The 15,834-nt window shown below is 53.3% G+C and overlaps 1 protein-coding gene across 1 annotated transcript in view; it reads right to left on the reverse strand.

The window, feature by feature from the left end:
- Positions 1-2,116: 2,116 nt before the first annotated feature.
- The window catches only part of SLC12A7 (solute carrier family 12 member 7), a 53,310-nt gene continuing 39,592 nt past the window's right edge, over positions 2,117-15,834 (reverse strand). Inside the window, exons 18-24 of the mRNA XM_084781633.1 lie at positions 12,913-13,108; positions 12,303-12,472; positions 12,061-12,192; positions 10,159-10,266; positions 7,820-7,998; positions 4,419-4,552; positions 2,117-3,879 (exon numbers count right to left, since the gene is read on the reverse strand). Of these exons, the coding sequence (XP_084637759.1) occupies positions 3,788-3,879; positions 4,419-4,552; positions 7,820-7,998; positions 10,159-10,266; positions 12,061-12,192; positions 12,303-12,472; positions 12,913-13,108 (1,011 nt within the window). The 3' untranslated portion in view covers positions 2,117-3,787. The remainder of the gene's footprint in view (positions 3,880-4,418; positions 4,553-7,819; positions 7,999-10,158; positions 10,267-12,060; positions 12,193-12,302; positions 12,473-12,912; positions 13,109-15,834) is intronic.

Here is a 15,834-nt window from a genome sequence, read left to right on the forward strand (position 1 = left end):
GCTGTGGTGAGCCTACCTGTACTGTGCAGCTGCAGGTGACGACGGCGGGTACATGATGTGGAGGGTGAGTGCTGCAATCATCTTGGCTTATGTTGGTCGATGCACACTTCATAGGAACACTCCTTAGTTAACAGATTTTTGGACTAAGAAAAATTAGAACACTAAACTCAGAGAGCTGCTTATGATAACAGGAGCACTAGGCACTGTACAGGCTACCTGGGCCATGGCTTATGCAGACTGTTGAGAAACAACACACCCCGTGCTTCTCTTTCTCCTTAAACATTGTGCCTATTCTAAGGAATTCCTGAAGATGTGGATGTGATTTCTCCTCTGACTCAGCCCCACATGCACAGGGAGACCTGGGTTTGTCAGCCCTTTGAAGGTCCCTGCTGGTCACTTCACAGTTTAGAAATACCTCTGAATACCAAAATGACTAGAGTGTGCCCTTTTCCTTCCAACATGACTAAAGTCCCCATGTCATAGATGTAGGGATGGTACATGTGAGGCTCCATCACCCACACCACAGCAGAGGAATTGGACAGGAATCTGTGTGTCCACCCAGCATGCAGCATTCCTATACTAGGCTGTGTTAGGAGGTCCTTTCAGGGGGTGGAGAGATGGCTCAGAGGTTAAGAGCACTGGATGCTCTTCCAAAGGACCTAAGTTCAATTCCCAGCAACCACATGATGGCTCACAACCATCCGTAATGAGATCTGGTGCTTTCTTCTGGCTTGCAGGCCTTACATGCAGGTAGAGCACTGTATATATAAATAAGTAAATCTTGAAAAAAGGTCCTTTCAGGCTCTGAGAGGCATCATACGGGATATCCCTAATGAGATCTTGGGCCATGTCTCAGCTGAGCACCTAGGGAAGTGGGGAAGATTCTGCCAAGTCTGAGCATTGACTTCATGTTTTAAAACTTCAGGCCAGGTAGAAGCCCTAACAAGCTCATGGCAAGACCAAGAATCTGCAACTATGTGAGTTGTTAAGCAGGAGTCTGCTGCACTCCAATCAGTGAGGAACCAAGCCTCAGCAGGGTCCTCAGTGCCAGTGCTGCACGCGTGAGGCCACAAGAAATAGGAAATCATTTGTGAACAAAATGAAAAACAAAACAGACAAGCAAAACCCCAGATCATTTAGCTGGGTGTGGAGTGAGTGCTTGTGGGAGGCTACATCAAGAGCTACAGTTCAAGACCAGCGTGGACAGTCTAGTAAGGCTACGTCCTCCCCCCACCCCAAATTGCTTGTGTTCTTCAACAGCTACTCTGGACATGGTCACTAGTGTCTGCACATGTAGATGAGGGCAGTGAGTGGGTCTGCTCAGGTGTAGTAACTTGGCCTGGGTTGACTCGGGTACTCCAGGACCGCCTAGAAGTAAAACTGAAAAGCCCCAAGTGGAGACAGAGGCAAAAGCCGGAGGCTGTGATGCTTGGTACTCTGTGCGGGTACCAGGACGGTGTCTCCATGGCGGTTGGCAGTACCTGGTAACAGGAGAGGGTGGCTACTGTGAGGAAAACAAGCAAGCCTCGGCTGTGTATGTGGAGGTTGTAGCTACTGTGTTCCTAACCCTGAACAACCTGATCTTTGTAAACAACCAAATACAAGACATCAAGGGAACCAAGGCATCACCAAGAAGATGCCGCTTTCTCAGCAGGTGTGCCATCACTTTCAGGATGAACTCTTTGACTCTGGGCTCTATTCAAATGCCCTCTCAAGTGTGATGTGGAACCCTGCTGCCCTGTGCTGGCCACATGCTCTGTTCAGACATGGAGGTCTCTTAACACCCCCTAGCAAAGACAGGCAAGTGTAGGGTCCTTGTTCCTCTATAGGGTTTAGCTCTCTCTCTTTAGGGCTCAGACTTGGGCACACAGCCGTACGGCTCCTGCCTGCTACCCAGGCCAGGATGATTCTGGGGTTCCCATCCTTAAGCAAACCCTAACAAGCTGGCGGGAGTTTCCCTTGGTATTTTTGTAGCACTTCTCCGATGCAGGAGGTTGACCCTGAGCGACCAGTCCTGCAGTAGACCTCCGAGGAGCTCTGGGAAGGGTTGGGGAAGTGCATCTTCTCCCACCACTGAATTTCACGGTAAATGAGACACATGAGGTTCTTCAAACACTTACATTTCATAGAACTTTACTCTTCTACTAACAAAGTCATACAAAGACAAAAGCCTATAAAAAAGGAAAACCTGAAGCTGATTCAAATGGCCACAATTACCAGGAACACAGAGTTTGCAAGAGAAAGGCGCCCGGACGCTGACTGGAAAGGCCAGCCACCCAGGGCATTCCTAACCGCTGGCAGGGGCACCCCCACCTGCCCTGCTCTGAGCACTGAGGGCTCAGGAGTCTGAACCAATGTCAGAGGTGAGCCAAGGCAGGAGCAGAAACCACTGTGCTGATGGGGTTACGTACTGGGCCGTGGTTACTCTGGCAGCCTACCAGTCTCTGAGGAACCCATGCAGGTGCAAACTTGGCCTCTACCCCAACAGAGACGTTGTGAATGTGGACAGGGTTGAGTCTCTTGGAGGAAGCCAGAGATGGCCCCAGTGCATGGCAGCACGGGACATCCACACAGAAGCGATCTCTATCACGCTTCCCCACGGAGGGTTAAATAAATAAATACGCCATTACAGAACGTGATGAACGGATTGCGGCTGTTGCCCACAGCCTGTGAACAAACCATGACCTACAGAGCAGAGTGCTCAGGGGTAAAGTGCAAATCGTCTGTCTGCCAGGCTCCTGAAAAGTACAGAGGCACCTGTGGCCCCAGCTCAGTGAAGCCAGAGACCCAGGGCTGTGGCTGCTGATGCTGATGCTGATGCTGACGGCGTTGGGCTGGGCCTGGTTCTTCTCCCCAGGAGGAGGGTGAGGGATGGGACGGCATGTCGTGTGCAAAGCTGTTTGCTTGAGCCACATTGTGGTCCACACTCTGGAAGGCACCTGCTGTCGTGGGCTATGTGCAGAAGAATCCTCAGGGTTGCTGCTGTTTGCTGTCACACTGTGGCTCGCTGCGCCCACCTGCGTGATGTTCCCAACCCAGTGCTTATGAAATAAACTAGCCGGGACCCCATGAGAAGAGAAAGCGGACTAGCTGCAAGAGAGTCCTGGCTCTGCAGAACAAAGGTTCACTCTGCAGGAGCTCCTAGGGCATTAAGCTCAGGTGGGAACACAGCTGGCAGGCACCACCGGCCCAAAGGGTGACCCACTCCAGCCCTGTAAACGCTATCTCACTGTCCGGTGGTACCCTGAGCCATGCCTGAGGAGTGTGGGCACGGAATGAGGACGGGAGGGTAGACAGTCCTCAGCTTGCTTACTGTACGGAAAGCACAGCAAGGATACTCAAAGGAACCAAAAAAGGCACAAGCCAATCCCCATTGCCAGCTCACTGGCATTCTATTCCCCCCCAAGGAACTGTGTGCTTGCTTGTGTAGAAATGAAGTGTTAACTGCCATCCTCAGAAAAGTGATCCTAATATCTGGAGGTAAAGGCAAGAGCTGCCCCAGAGTTCCTGGGTACACCAACCACTGCCCACAGAGAGGCTGGAGCCATTCCCATCAGAACAGCCCCAGGTACTCCCCCAGGAGCATCTTCTGTTTGGAGGAAGCCTAGGGGGTGTTATGTCTGTGGGAAGCCATGTGTGGCAGGTGGCCGGAATCACTGCAGCATCTTGGTAGGCCAGGCAACAACTGCCAGGGCAGCGACCAGGTAGCACGCTGGTGGGCCCCAGCCTGGCCACAGGCTGCTAGCAACAGTCCTGACCCCAGCCAGGTGTGTCCAGGCTGCAGGTGTTAGGAGTAGATGGTGATGACTTCCCGGCCACCACCCCTGACCAGGAGGACCCTGTTCAGACCCTCGGTCAAGACCTCAAGAAATTCCATGTCTGGGTGGGTTGTTAAGGCTGTATCAATCTCAACTGGCCACACCAAGGACCCCAGTTCATACTAAGGACTCAGCCTGAGGAGCCAAGGCCAGGTGGTAGATGGGCAGACCTCAGGTCAGGTGTCAAAGCAAATCAAAGGCACGCCCTGGGGTGGTGCTGTGGCCTGGGTAGAGTTGCTTTCTACCATAGTCAAGGCCCTGTGTTTGGTCCCCAGCACTAAGGAAGGGCCCATCACTCATCCGCAGGAGCTCAAAGGCAATGTCACTTCCCCCAAAGACTCCATCTCCAGGGTCCCCAGGGTAATTAATTAATGCAGGGCACACAGCAGGTAGAAAAGCATGTTCTGGCACTGAAGGGCTCAGGTGGACCTTCTCACTGTACCCCACATCACTGCCTGTCTTGACCCCCCCCCCCCCACGCCGCATGTCTTCCCCCGTCCATAGTCACTGAGGCTCTGAATGAGAGGAAGAATGCCTGGCCGTGCCACATCTGAAACCCTGCTCACGCCGCCGCCAGCAGGAAGCACTGGAAAAGGATACAATTCTCGTCCCCCTGCCGATTTTTCGGAGGGCCTGGCATATTCAGCAGCACCAGCTGGGCATCCTGGGACTTGTTGAGAACAACACCATTGAGCTTCACGGCGGTGTGCATCCTCCTGACGTTGGACTGGTCCCTGGGAGGAGGACAGTATAGTGGGCAGCACAGTGGGCCCGGGGCCTGCAGTCTGCCCGGCCCCTCCCATTGTGTTCATGTGCGCTAGGAAGGGCAGGGCTCAGCAAGTTATCTGAGGATAGGGTGTGTGTGGGGGGGGGTGACTTAGCAGCAGAAAGCATTTGGCTCTAGACACTGTAGAACAGAGCGTCACTAAGCTGCTAAGCGCCTAGGGACCACGAGGTAATAATGCAGGTAAACTACAACACAGTAAGCTGCACTTGCGAAGCAGCCATTGGTACAGGCCGAAGTGGTAATGTCATGGCAGGCGAGGGCACCGCCCTGTGTCTTATGACTGCTGAATCCCTGGCATCCTCCTGACAACACACACTTCCCCATAGCCTATCTGTTCAGCTAAGTACACAGTACTAAGGTGTGGCTGGAACTAGGTGCTCAAAAGGAGAGGCTAGTGTCCTCTAGCCAGTCACGATGGCACCATCCAGGTACCGTCAGGTTCTGTGCTGTGGCTGGGATTCAGCAGAGAACTGGCTCTGGACTCAGGTGCCCTCTTTCCTGCCCTTAGCCAATCCAGATGACACTGCCAAGCTGTGACTATCAAATAAGAAGCTTCTAGCACTGCATGGTCCAGACTCGGTTTGAGGCCTCTGAAGTGAGCAGAGCACCACTAACTCCCATCACTCTCACACCGTGTGCTCTGTGGCTGTAAGGGGCACGGTACTCCTCAGTGTCCCTGGGTAGCAGGGATCACAGCCACGTACGTTTGAGGACACCTGAGGTTTATACTCACTAGCACACCTAAGTGCTCAGGCAGCCGGAGAACCGGACCAACCACACACAGAATCAATGTTCAGAGCATTGCCTGTCCCAGTGCATTTGCACTTCTGCCTGCACTGGGACATCTGGCACATGCTTGAGCTCAGGCCATAGGGCAGAACTTTTGGCCACACAGTCTTGATTGTAGCCCTTCTGAGAGGAGGCATCTGTGCCTCAGATACAGGGACAAGCAGATGAAGCTGCCATTTGAGAGGGTCACGGAGAGGTCCTCAGATGCCCCACAGTCACACCCATGATCAACTCAACTCTAAGCCAAGTAGTTCAGCTTGTAACTGCTGTTCTCCAGGGAAGCAAACAGTCGTCGGCCCTTTGTCGTCTCTCTTCAGTTTAATTTGATAAAATTATAGGTCAGTCTTTGTGGCACCATTCAAGGCCTTTCATTACAGGAACCCTGAATTCACTACGTGGAAAGGGCACAATTACTGTGTGCTTGGTCCAACAGCAGTTCCCAAACTGCATGAAATGCAAGAGCCTAGGGGTGAGAGAGTACAGCAGTCACGTGGAACCTGAGTTCTGGGTTGGCCTGTTATCCATTCCAATATGGCATGCCCTGTTGAAGCTAGAAAAATATCAGAGGGTCCAGGAAAGGTCCTTGAGTTCTGAAAGCTAACTGAACCCCACCTCTGTTCCCAGTAACCCAGCAGAGTTAATCAGTAAAATGTCTTGGATGAACTTTCTAGTCAGTGTCCAGACCTGGGAGCGTAAGTCTACACAGCAGTCTTGGCAGCAGGACTTGTCCTGCTGGCTGTCCTTGGCTGGCTGTCAGCAGAGCTGCCCAAGACCACCCAAAATAGAAAATTCATGCACTCAAATGCCTACAAATGCTAACAGGTGCACACCAACACACATGCAGGTAGGTACACTGGTGTGTACACAACACAAATGTACTCAAGCTAGCACACATGCTCATCTGGTAACACATGCATGAGCTTTCACTGGGGCACACATGTTCTAGCCAGTGTACATGTTCTCTAACTTGTACTCACATGCCCTCTAACTGACACACAGCCACAGCCATGTATGCTCCAGGGAAATTGTAAAAGGAGACAACATCTCTTGCTAGACTCACCAGGACACAGGCCTGACCTCTAACCACGGCTTCCTGACCCTGGCTGAGCCTGGGACCTGAAGGATAGATAAGTACACCACCAAGAGTCCCCGTGTGTGTGTCTAGGCATTTGTATGTACGTGTGGGGACGTGTGTGTATAGGTACATGTGCACAAGGGGTGTGGGTCAACCCTGTTCCTATGCTGATTATGTGTTTTAATAAGCTGTGGGGGTGGGATGGCTTTTATATTTGCATACAGCAGGGAGCCTGGGGTGCTCTCAGCTTCTCGAGGTTTACTCAGGGTCTGAGTAATTCCAGTACACTGCCTTGTACACTACCTGCTCCCTCCCATGGGCTTGCAGGTGGACCCTCAGACTTTGGATAACTGCCCCTGACGTCCAGCCCCATAGCTCACACACAGGAAGTCTGACCACACAGAATTGATCCACAGCCCTTTCTTACTGGAAAGGAAAGGATGGCAGCCTCCTGGGTGGGTGCAGAGCCAGGGAAGCAATGCTATATTGACTGAGTAGACTTGAGGGATGTGGGTGAGCTTGCTCACTGCTGCAGGAAGCACACACCTGCCCCTTCTCAGAGCAGCGCAGGGCCAGCCCTCCCGTACTCTCTTTGGTGTCATTTAGAGAGGGACATCTGGGTATGTGCCCTGAGCCACTCTGAGTGGAGGCAGTGAGGGGTCCACAGGACGCTCTATGCACACAGGGCTGTACACACGCAGGCATGCAAGGCAACTCGGTCTAAGAGGCAGCCTAAAAATGAAGGTTCACTTACAGGTTTCCCCACTCTCTACATGGAAGAAAACACAAAGAGCAGGTTACTCCAGCAGAGGACGCCACACGACTGAACCAAGTCAAGTACGGCTGGCTAAGTGGGAAGATGGCTGGCCTGGGCCCTTCAGTGGATGCCCACTCCTTCCCCTCCCTAGGAAACTGGAGCTTTAGGGTTATCCTGCCATGAAAACCCAGTTAAAGGGGGGCTGTGGCCCTCTTGTGGGCTTGAAGGCTGTGTCACTAAGACTTAACTGAACCAGTCATTGATGGCGTTGCCACAGCTCTGTGACAGCCTTCGGACTTGAGATTCTCAAGTCAGCCAAGATGGCGGGACCCCAGAGGTCCATGGTGGCAGCTTAGACTATAGGGGTTGGAAGCTCCACCTTCCCAAGGAGACTAAGCTCATCTCTCCCAGCCAGAGAGTAAGGCTCATAGCTCAATCCCCTGATGACCTGGCTCGCTGGCACTGACAGCACAGCCTTGGGCTGGTCCCAGTGCTCTGCAGGCCTGTGGGCCAGTGCCCTCCAAATCTCCTTAGAAGGCAGGGACGACAGTCTGTCCTCTCTGTGCACTGGCTCAGGCCGCTCAGACACTCACGGTTTTAGGCTGAAGAGGTCTTTGAAGCCCGACGCGCCGGTGTCCTTGTTCCTGTGTTTTTCCGCAATGAGTTTCTCTTTCGTCCACGTCATCTGGACTTTGTCGGGTGTTGGTGGGGCTTGGGTTCTAGCGGCCGCTGTGGTATGGGATGCGGTGTTCCTGTCGTGAATCAGCTGGGCCTGGTGAGGGAACAGCAGAAGGTCGGATCAGATAGTGGCTCTTGGAAGCCATCCTCGAAAGAACATGACCAATGAAGCAAGCAGGCTGCAGAAGGAATCAAGAATTTTCACGTGCCAACTGGCTAGGACCCCTCCACACAGGGCCCTGGCCCCGTCCCCACCCCACAAGCATCTCCCCTATCTCTTATATTACCATATTCCTCACAACCTCTTTATTCCTCACTTTTCTGCTGAGCTAAAGCAACACGGGTACCAGACTCTCCTTACTTGCTATAGCCCCTGAACTCTCAATCATCAACCTTGATGCACACGTCAACCAGACACACCATGGTGCACGGCTTCCATCAGGGGCCTTGGAGGGTCATAAGTGTGTGGTGCCTGGTAGCCCTGGGGGGACGAGCAAGGGAGCGTCTGCCTACACGGCCCCGTCCCATGGCTTAATCATCAAGGGAGTGAAGTGAATGTTTAAAGATCTGAGAGGGTCAAAGGCCAGAGCAGTTCTTCCTCTTATCTGGGCTCTGCGAACCATCACAGATGCTCTGAATCTGGGCTGTCAACAGCCAAGGACGAAAAGGGAACATGGTATCTGTCTCACAGACCCACAGCTAAAGCTCAGAGAGAGGGAACTTCTCAGAGTCCAGTGAGGACAAAAGGCTCTAGGAGGCCTTATTCCACTAGGCATATCTCTACCTACGTGGAGACTAAGTTGGGCAACATGCAGATGAAGACACAGGAATCCCCAGACGCCCCTAGGACGCATAAATGTCCCCACATGACAAATGGATGTCCCAAGGGGAGCAACAGCGAGAGGTAGCAACTTGTCTTCTTCATACTTGGCAATGTGAGGAAGCCGCTGGTAGATGAGGACACATAAGGACACATACCCTCTGTGTGATCCAAAGAAGTGAGTCTGGCTGGCTGAGGACCTGCCACCTGCTTGACCCTCGTAGCCTCGGCCTATGTGAGTAAGGACTTACTGCCCGCTCACCTGCAGAGCCCCAGCCAGGATGGGTCAAAATCCACCAGGGAATGCTACTTAGCCTGAGCCACTCAGTGTTGTCTGTACAGCAGAGGTTATCATGAGGGGCCTCCGTGATGGACACTGAAAGACCCATAAGGTAAGGCTCAGCCTTGACTTTGTCAGACCCACGGCAACATGGGTCAACTCAGCTGTATCTGAGCCCCACGGTCCTAGTGTCCTCATTTCCAACATGGGCTTAACTTCTCCAGTCTCCACAGGGAAGAAGAGCCTGCTGGTAACCTACCGGAGCATGTCCAGGAGATTCTAGCAATGCAAGTGAACGTTCCCACCCGCCCTGCTCCAATCAAACCAGGGGCTCTGCCTCGCATGGAAGAACATCTCTGCTGAAGTCAGACTCTTGAATGCCAGCCTCCTACCTCCAAAACCCTTCTTTATCCGAGTGTAGTAATTCTCCAGGTTAAAGATGCCACTTAACCTAGCATGGGTTCTTTGTCCTGGCTGAGGCCAGAACAGACTGGCTGGCACCCTGAAGCCCATAGGGACGGTGACAGAAACAAAGCCACCGAGTTTTCCCAGACAGACAGCATTGGAGCCAGCTGCCAGGCACCCATGCTAGAGGCTCTGTCTACAGTCATGGAGGGCATCCCGTCTGGACCCTAGGTCTCCTGTCTCCTTTGCCCCCAGCTCTCCTAGGAACCTGGGGGCAATCTCTGCTCTGATTCCAGCAGTTAGCCCTGTGACCCAGTGAGGTGACAGGGTGGTGGGAAGCAGAGGGTTGTTATGCCACTGTGACCACAGTGTGTTATCACTGATCCCATGAAGAATCACTGCTTCTACCCCGTCTGCCACTGCAGAGCCACAGGTCAGATTCCAGAGTCTGTACAACAAAAGACGCGAGGGCACAGCCTCAAAGAAGGTGGATGTCACGTTATCTACCACCTGGACCTTTCCTAGGGCTGAAGTGACCACAAAGACACCAGCCCTCAGAGTCACACTGTAACAACGGGCACAGGTTGGCCACGCTCGCTTTCCATTAACAACCCATGCCAAATGCCACCGGAACCGTGTGAATCCGGAGGCATGTGTTGCCGGGTTGCTCTGGGCGCCCATTAGCACAGATCCCATGATTGGGGCCACAAGGCCGTGACCCTGGCCTTTCTTCTCCCCAGCGCACGTACCTCCCTCTCCCGCTCATTCTTGGACAACTGCATCTGCTTCAGCATTTGTGACCTCTGCTCCATCATTAGTGTCTTCTCATAGGTGAATGCAGAAATGTCATTTTCAACCTAAAAGAGTGCCAAGCCACAAAAGTCAACAGTGTATGCAAAACATGGCGTCACTGACAAACCCCACCTACCTAACCCTCTTTGTCAAGTGGAGCCGAGCGAGCAGTGGCCATGATTTCTGTCCCTTGAGTGTCGGCGCTCTATCTCAGAGCAGCCTGGGAGAGCATGAGAAAGTGTGACCATGGGTGGAAGTAGGCAGTCTGCAACAACAGGTGGGAAAATACTACAGCCAACCAGCATCCCTGCCGGGGACTCTGTAACACGACCACACAGGCAACGATGCTACTGCATCTCACACTGACAAGCACACAGCTGATCAGGGTTATGGACAGGGTATTGCTGGCTTATCTGCAGGAGCTGGTCCTAAGGGACACATACTTCCAAGTAACTGGTGTCGTGTCCTGTCCAGACAAGCTCACTCTTCAGAGTTACTAAATCCATAGGAAAGAGATACCAAAGCAAGAGACGCAGTGTTTAAGCACTAGTGACCTAAGGATACTGGCAGGTGGCGGCCAGCACCTGGTTGCTGGTCTCCACCCCTAGCCCTGGGCTGCCTCGCAAGACCTCTTCCTCCAGGGCTCCTTTCTGGGCAGCTTCCGTTACTTAGTCAAAAGGATCGTTTCTGACTGCTAATGATGCTATTTCTATGACTTGTAGATGCCATCTACAGAGGTGGTTGCAGGTAGAAGCCACAGAGAGCGAATCTGCAACTCCATATGCCTGAGAAATGGCCAGATGTGGACATGCGCTTCTGAACAGCACACCCAGAGCATAAAACCTAGCGATACGCAATCTGCCCTGACTTAGACAAAGCTCTTACAGAGGGAGAACACAGCCCCGTACCACAAGGTTCCCTGGGAGCTGACAAGAAAATGCAAGAGGTCGTCAATAATGCAGAGAGATGCCAGACCTCATCCATGATTAAAGAGACACGGGCAGAGACAAGCGGTTTGCAAGCTCTAGCAAAGAAGTGCCTCTGTGGCCCTAGGGCTGGGCTGGGACTCCTCCAATGTGACCATGGGAGGATGCTGGGAGGTCCCTCTACCTAATGTGACACTCCACATAGCCATAGAAAGGAAGTGGGCCCTTTTGGGACACCCTTCACCAAACATAACCCCTCTGTGGAAGAGCAGGCCTCTCTGCGACTACTTCTACTAAATGTGACACCCTTCAGTTCTACTCCAAGGAGCGGGCTGCACCTACCCAGGCACAGACTGGACAGGGCCCCGATCAAGTCAGCCATGATCAAGTGATTGAGGAGTAAGGCATATAGACCACACAGGTGAGGATGCGGCATTCAGAGAAAGCAGAAGACAGTGAGGAGAAAAGGGCACATAGCTCATCCACATGGGGCTGCTCAGTCCATAATCTGACCTTGGGTCCTCAGGGACAGCTGGAGTGGGCATCCTTAGGCATTCAGACACAGTAAACTGCATCGACTGTGGCCCATAGCCGCTTTATTCTGCCTGTTAGCTGCAGCATGATGTCATGCGTGGCCCTATATACCCACGGATGGGCAGGTCATTTCTAGCTGTGGAACTGTGATGCCACGCGACAGAAACCGAGCAGCAGGCCCCAGACCTCTGGGCAAGCCTCCACCCATGGGGCTTCTCCACTGAGCTGCTGTCAACTGAGACATGCTCAGACACGGAGGACGGATGGGGACAGTGAGACCACGCAAGCGTCACCCAGAGGCATGTGTCGGGATGTGTCATCTCTGACTGCAGAGGTGTACCGTGACATCCAGGTTCTGCCCCGCACCCACCCGCCCAGGGCACATAGCCGTGCACGCACCATCTCTACCACCTCCACCTCAGCGCTGATCCTGAGGTGGTACAGGAACATCTGCAGGTCTTTCTTCATCTGGATGCTGTTGTCATCCTCTTGGGCCACGGTGAAGATGCGCATGCGGCACTTTCGCCACACCTGGGGAAGGGAGGGGACGTTTCTGCAGGAACTCGGGCGAGGCCACACCCTCCACGTTGCGGGACCATCCCTGTAGCCTACCCCCTGCCCTGTGGCCCTAGGGCGGTCACCTTGTGCTGGCGCAGCAGGAAGGGCAGCAGCATGAGCATGCCGCCATCGTGCACGATCCACCACACGTCGATGTTCCCGTTGCTGAAGCGCTCTTGGTTCTGCGGGAACAAGTCAATGTTTTTTGCCACCAACAACGCCTGATGTGCTGCTGTCGTGTCCCGGACAGTGTCTGTGGAGAGAGGCGCCCGTGGGTGAGTTGCCAAGGGCCAGGTGGACCGTGGGACATCATGGGGGGGAGGGGCAGCTAGCTTTCCTCTAGGCAGTGGAAAGACTGTCACAGGCTAAGTAGGCAGGGTGCCATGAAGTCATCTACCCAGGGAGGGCATCAAAGAATTTTCATGTCACCAGCCGCTCTGTGATCTACAGGGAGCTACGTGTTACATTCTAGGAAAATCCCTAAATGGGGATTAGGCTTGGACATGAGGCAGGAAAGTATTAAAGATTGCAGAGCAGCCATTTGCTTTTCCAGTGACAAAGGACTTGGCCAGCACATTCAAAGGTCCCAAACATATACTCTCTGGCCAGACACTTGGGTATGACAGTAACACCTGTGGGGCTACCATGGAACCTGGGGGGGGGGGGGGAGGGAGGGATGGCTACCACACCCACCCACAAAGTTCTTCCAGGAGAAAGGGTTATCTGCCTGCTTCCAGGCCTCTGGCCAGGCCATGAGGACAGTGTTGTGCTTCATGCCACCGAGGCCAGCTGACTGGATCAGGTGGGATGCACCATCTCGCAGGTTGGAGGACACCACCAGTTGGCAGAAGCCTTTCGTCTTCTCTGCACCCATCAGAGACCGGATATTCTGTGGGAGTTGAGGCGAGTTAGGGCGTCAGTGTGTGATGCCAAGACACACGTCAGGGGCATCGCGTCCATCACCACGGTGGTGTGGGTGTCCACACACATGCCACAGCCCGGTGTTTAGGGATGGAGACGTTGAGGAGTGCTGAAGAGTTGCTGGCCATGTGTGTTTACACACACGTGTGGTTAAGAGACAGAGTGAACCTGACACCATGAGGTACAGCTGAGTGCAGGTGTCAAGCAGGGTCACCACCAGGGTGCACCAGGTAGTGCATTAACGCCATCTCTGACGTTATCAACCATCCACTATTGTTTGAGTTGGGGGGGTTCATATGAGACAATAGGCATCAAGTGCTCATAGGGTCATGTTTCATGGGTTGACCTTAACAGCCTTTGAGCAAATCAGGGGCTCTAGCAAGAACTATCAGACAAGACACAACGTCAGCGTCCACACTCGTCTGCTTCCGTCATCCCATCACTATGCCAGGCATCCACCAGGACAGCTCCTCCCTCTCCAGAGCCGCTTGGGGTCAGTGACTCGGGGCACACCATTCAGCATTCAACAGCCCCTAGGGGTGCTGTTCTCCCTCTACGGCTCCTAGGTCCCATTGGGTGCAGGGTGTCAGTGGTACTGAGAACAACAGCCCTACTCGACTTCACACTTATGTGGACGGTCACCCGCACACCTCTGCACTCTCCCGTTAGGCATCCATTTTCCGCATCTCATGGTAAACACAGAGATGTAGCCTGTGATGAGATTCAGACTTGGTATCGATGCTGCGAGGGTCAAGACTTTGGAGCCCCTGTAATGAGCTGGATGTGGTTGGCATGGGAGGCAGATGTGCTTGGGGAACTAGGTCTGTGAGTGGCTGAACGATGTCCCAAGAGGGGTTCACTAGGACCATGTTATAGCCAAGATGGGAAAATGTGACCTTATTTGGAAAAGCGTCCTTGCAGAAGGAATCCTGACCCATTCAGTGGGACCCTGAACCCAGTAACAATTAACCCTGAAAAGGCAGGGAGAGATCTGAGACAGAAGGAAGGCAGCCAAGTGGAAACAGGGGCTGAGGCCAAAAGGTGCCACCTCCAGCCTAGGGACGCCTGGAGCCCCAGAACTAGAAGAGGCAGGAAGTACAGCCCACCCTGTCTGCACCTCAAATTTAAGTCTTCACCTGGTCTGCGTTTGCTCCACAAGTCCCAGGACACTTTTCTCCCTCCTCTGCCTCATTTCAACTACCTCCTGCGTGAGCCCCACAGTGACACTGCCCTGTATCGCACAGCTCCACACCTAGAGCTGTACTGAGAATGAGAACACACATGGCTCCCAGCCGTCCTCCTTCCCCTCCTCCCCCACCAACCACCCAGGGTAGACGAGGCTCTCACAAGCACGTTCCACTTATAGAATTCTGCGTGAGTCAGGAACGATCTAAATGCACTGTCCTAAAAGGGGAACATGCCAGTGAGTGGGAGGCAGCCCAGGCAGGAGGTGTGGTCACAGGGACACAGCTGCTCCCAGGCAGGCAGGGAAGGACGGTGCCCACGATGGGGGTTTCACAGGAGAAGTACTAGAGAGGCTGAGTCAGCGTGATGGCATGTGGCAAAGCTACCCTGTTCTCCTATGGGCTGAAGGTCACAGCACAGAGGTGGCTATGGAGTACTGTCTGGAAGGGCACGCCTACAGTACAGGGCAGCAATGCACCGCGGCCCTGGCTTTGTGATGCTTGTGTCCCTGACACTGGCTGCCACATTGCTTTTCCTGTGCTTAGACTCAAGAAGCTGGAGCTGGGTTTTAGCTCTTGCCTTACAGAGAAAGTCCGGCCCAGCCTGCTGCTTTAGAGGCCAGAGCCCCGACCAGGCAGGCACCTGGCCTAGACAAGAAGTCGGCACACCTGCCAAGGCTACTGTGGGCAGAGAGAGACTCACTCGAGGAGAAGGTGGGATGCTCGGGGAAGGATGGGGTGACTCAAACCCTCAAGCCCTCTCATGAGATTGTTGCAGCCGAGGGAAGGTAATATTAACTCTGGTAAGTTAAGGAAACGCCAAGCAGTAAGTTTCTTAAACAAGCTAACTGCCTTCAATTTTATACTACCAACACCAGTCTGACTGGAGGACAGAGCTCCATCAGAAAGGTGCCGCAGGTCCCAGATGCTGGCACGAGGGACAGATGGGTCCTCCGGCAGCTCCTTCTTGCCTTTGCTGATCAGGAGGAATGACTAATTCCAAAGCTAAAACCTTTCATGTGGTCACCAGGAGAGGCAAACACTTGGGCTTCTGCTTTTCAACATGTGTTCTTCAGAAGCTTCCGCCTAAAAGCACTTAGATTAAAGTCATCCAACCAAGGTTTGGTTGTGGCTCTGTGGGTAAGCACTTGTCTAGCACGTATGAAGCCCTGGGTTCCAGCCCCCAGCACTACAGAATAGAAAAGGATCTATTTGCTAGACATAAGTAAGAAAGCTAAGGATGCTCTTCTCATGTGTTATCAGACTGGAGACGGGAAGCGGATCAGAGGGTCCCCCCAGAAGCTCACATCAACACAAATGCTTCCCCGTGTGCTGTGGTCCATGCACACCCTTGCAATCTGTCCAAGGGGCGGCCTTAGCTCTAGGATTTCCTCGCAAGGGTGGCAGAGACACCTGGACAGGACATGTGCACGGCAGCGCCTAAAGCAGGCGCTGGTGTCTTTGTGCCCAATAAATATCACAGAATAAAAAGTAGAGTCTCTCAAAAACA

Source organism: Acomys minous (genome assembly GCF_964271855.1).
Source record: "Acomys minous genome assembly, chromosome: 5".
NCBI classification, from domain to species: domain Eukaryota; kingdom Metazoa; phylum Chordata; class Mammalia; order Rodentia; family Muridae; genus Acomys; species Acomys minous.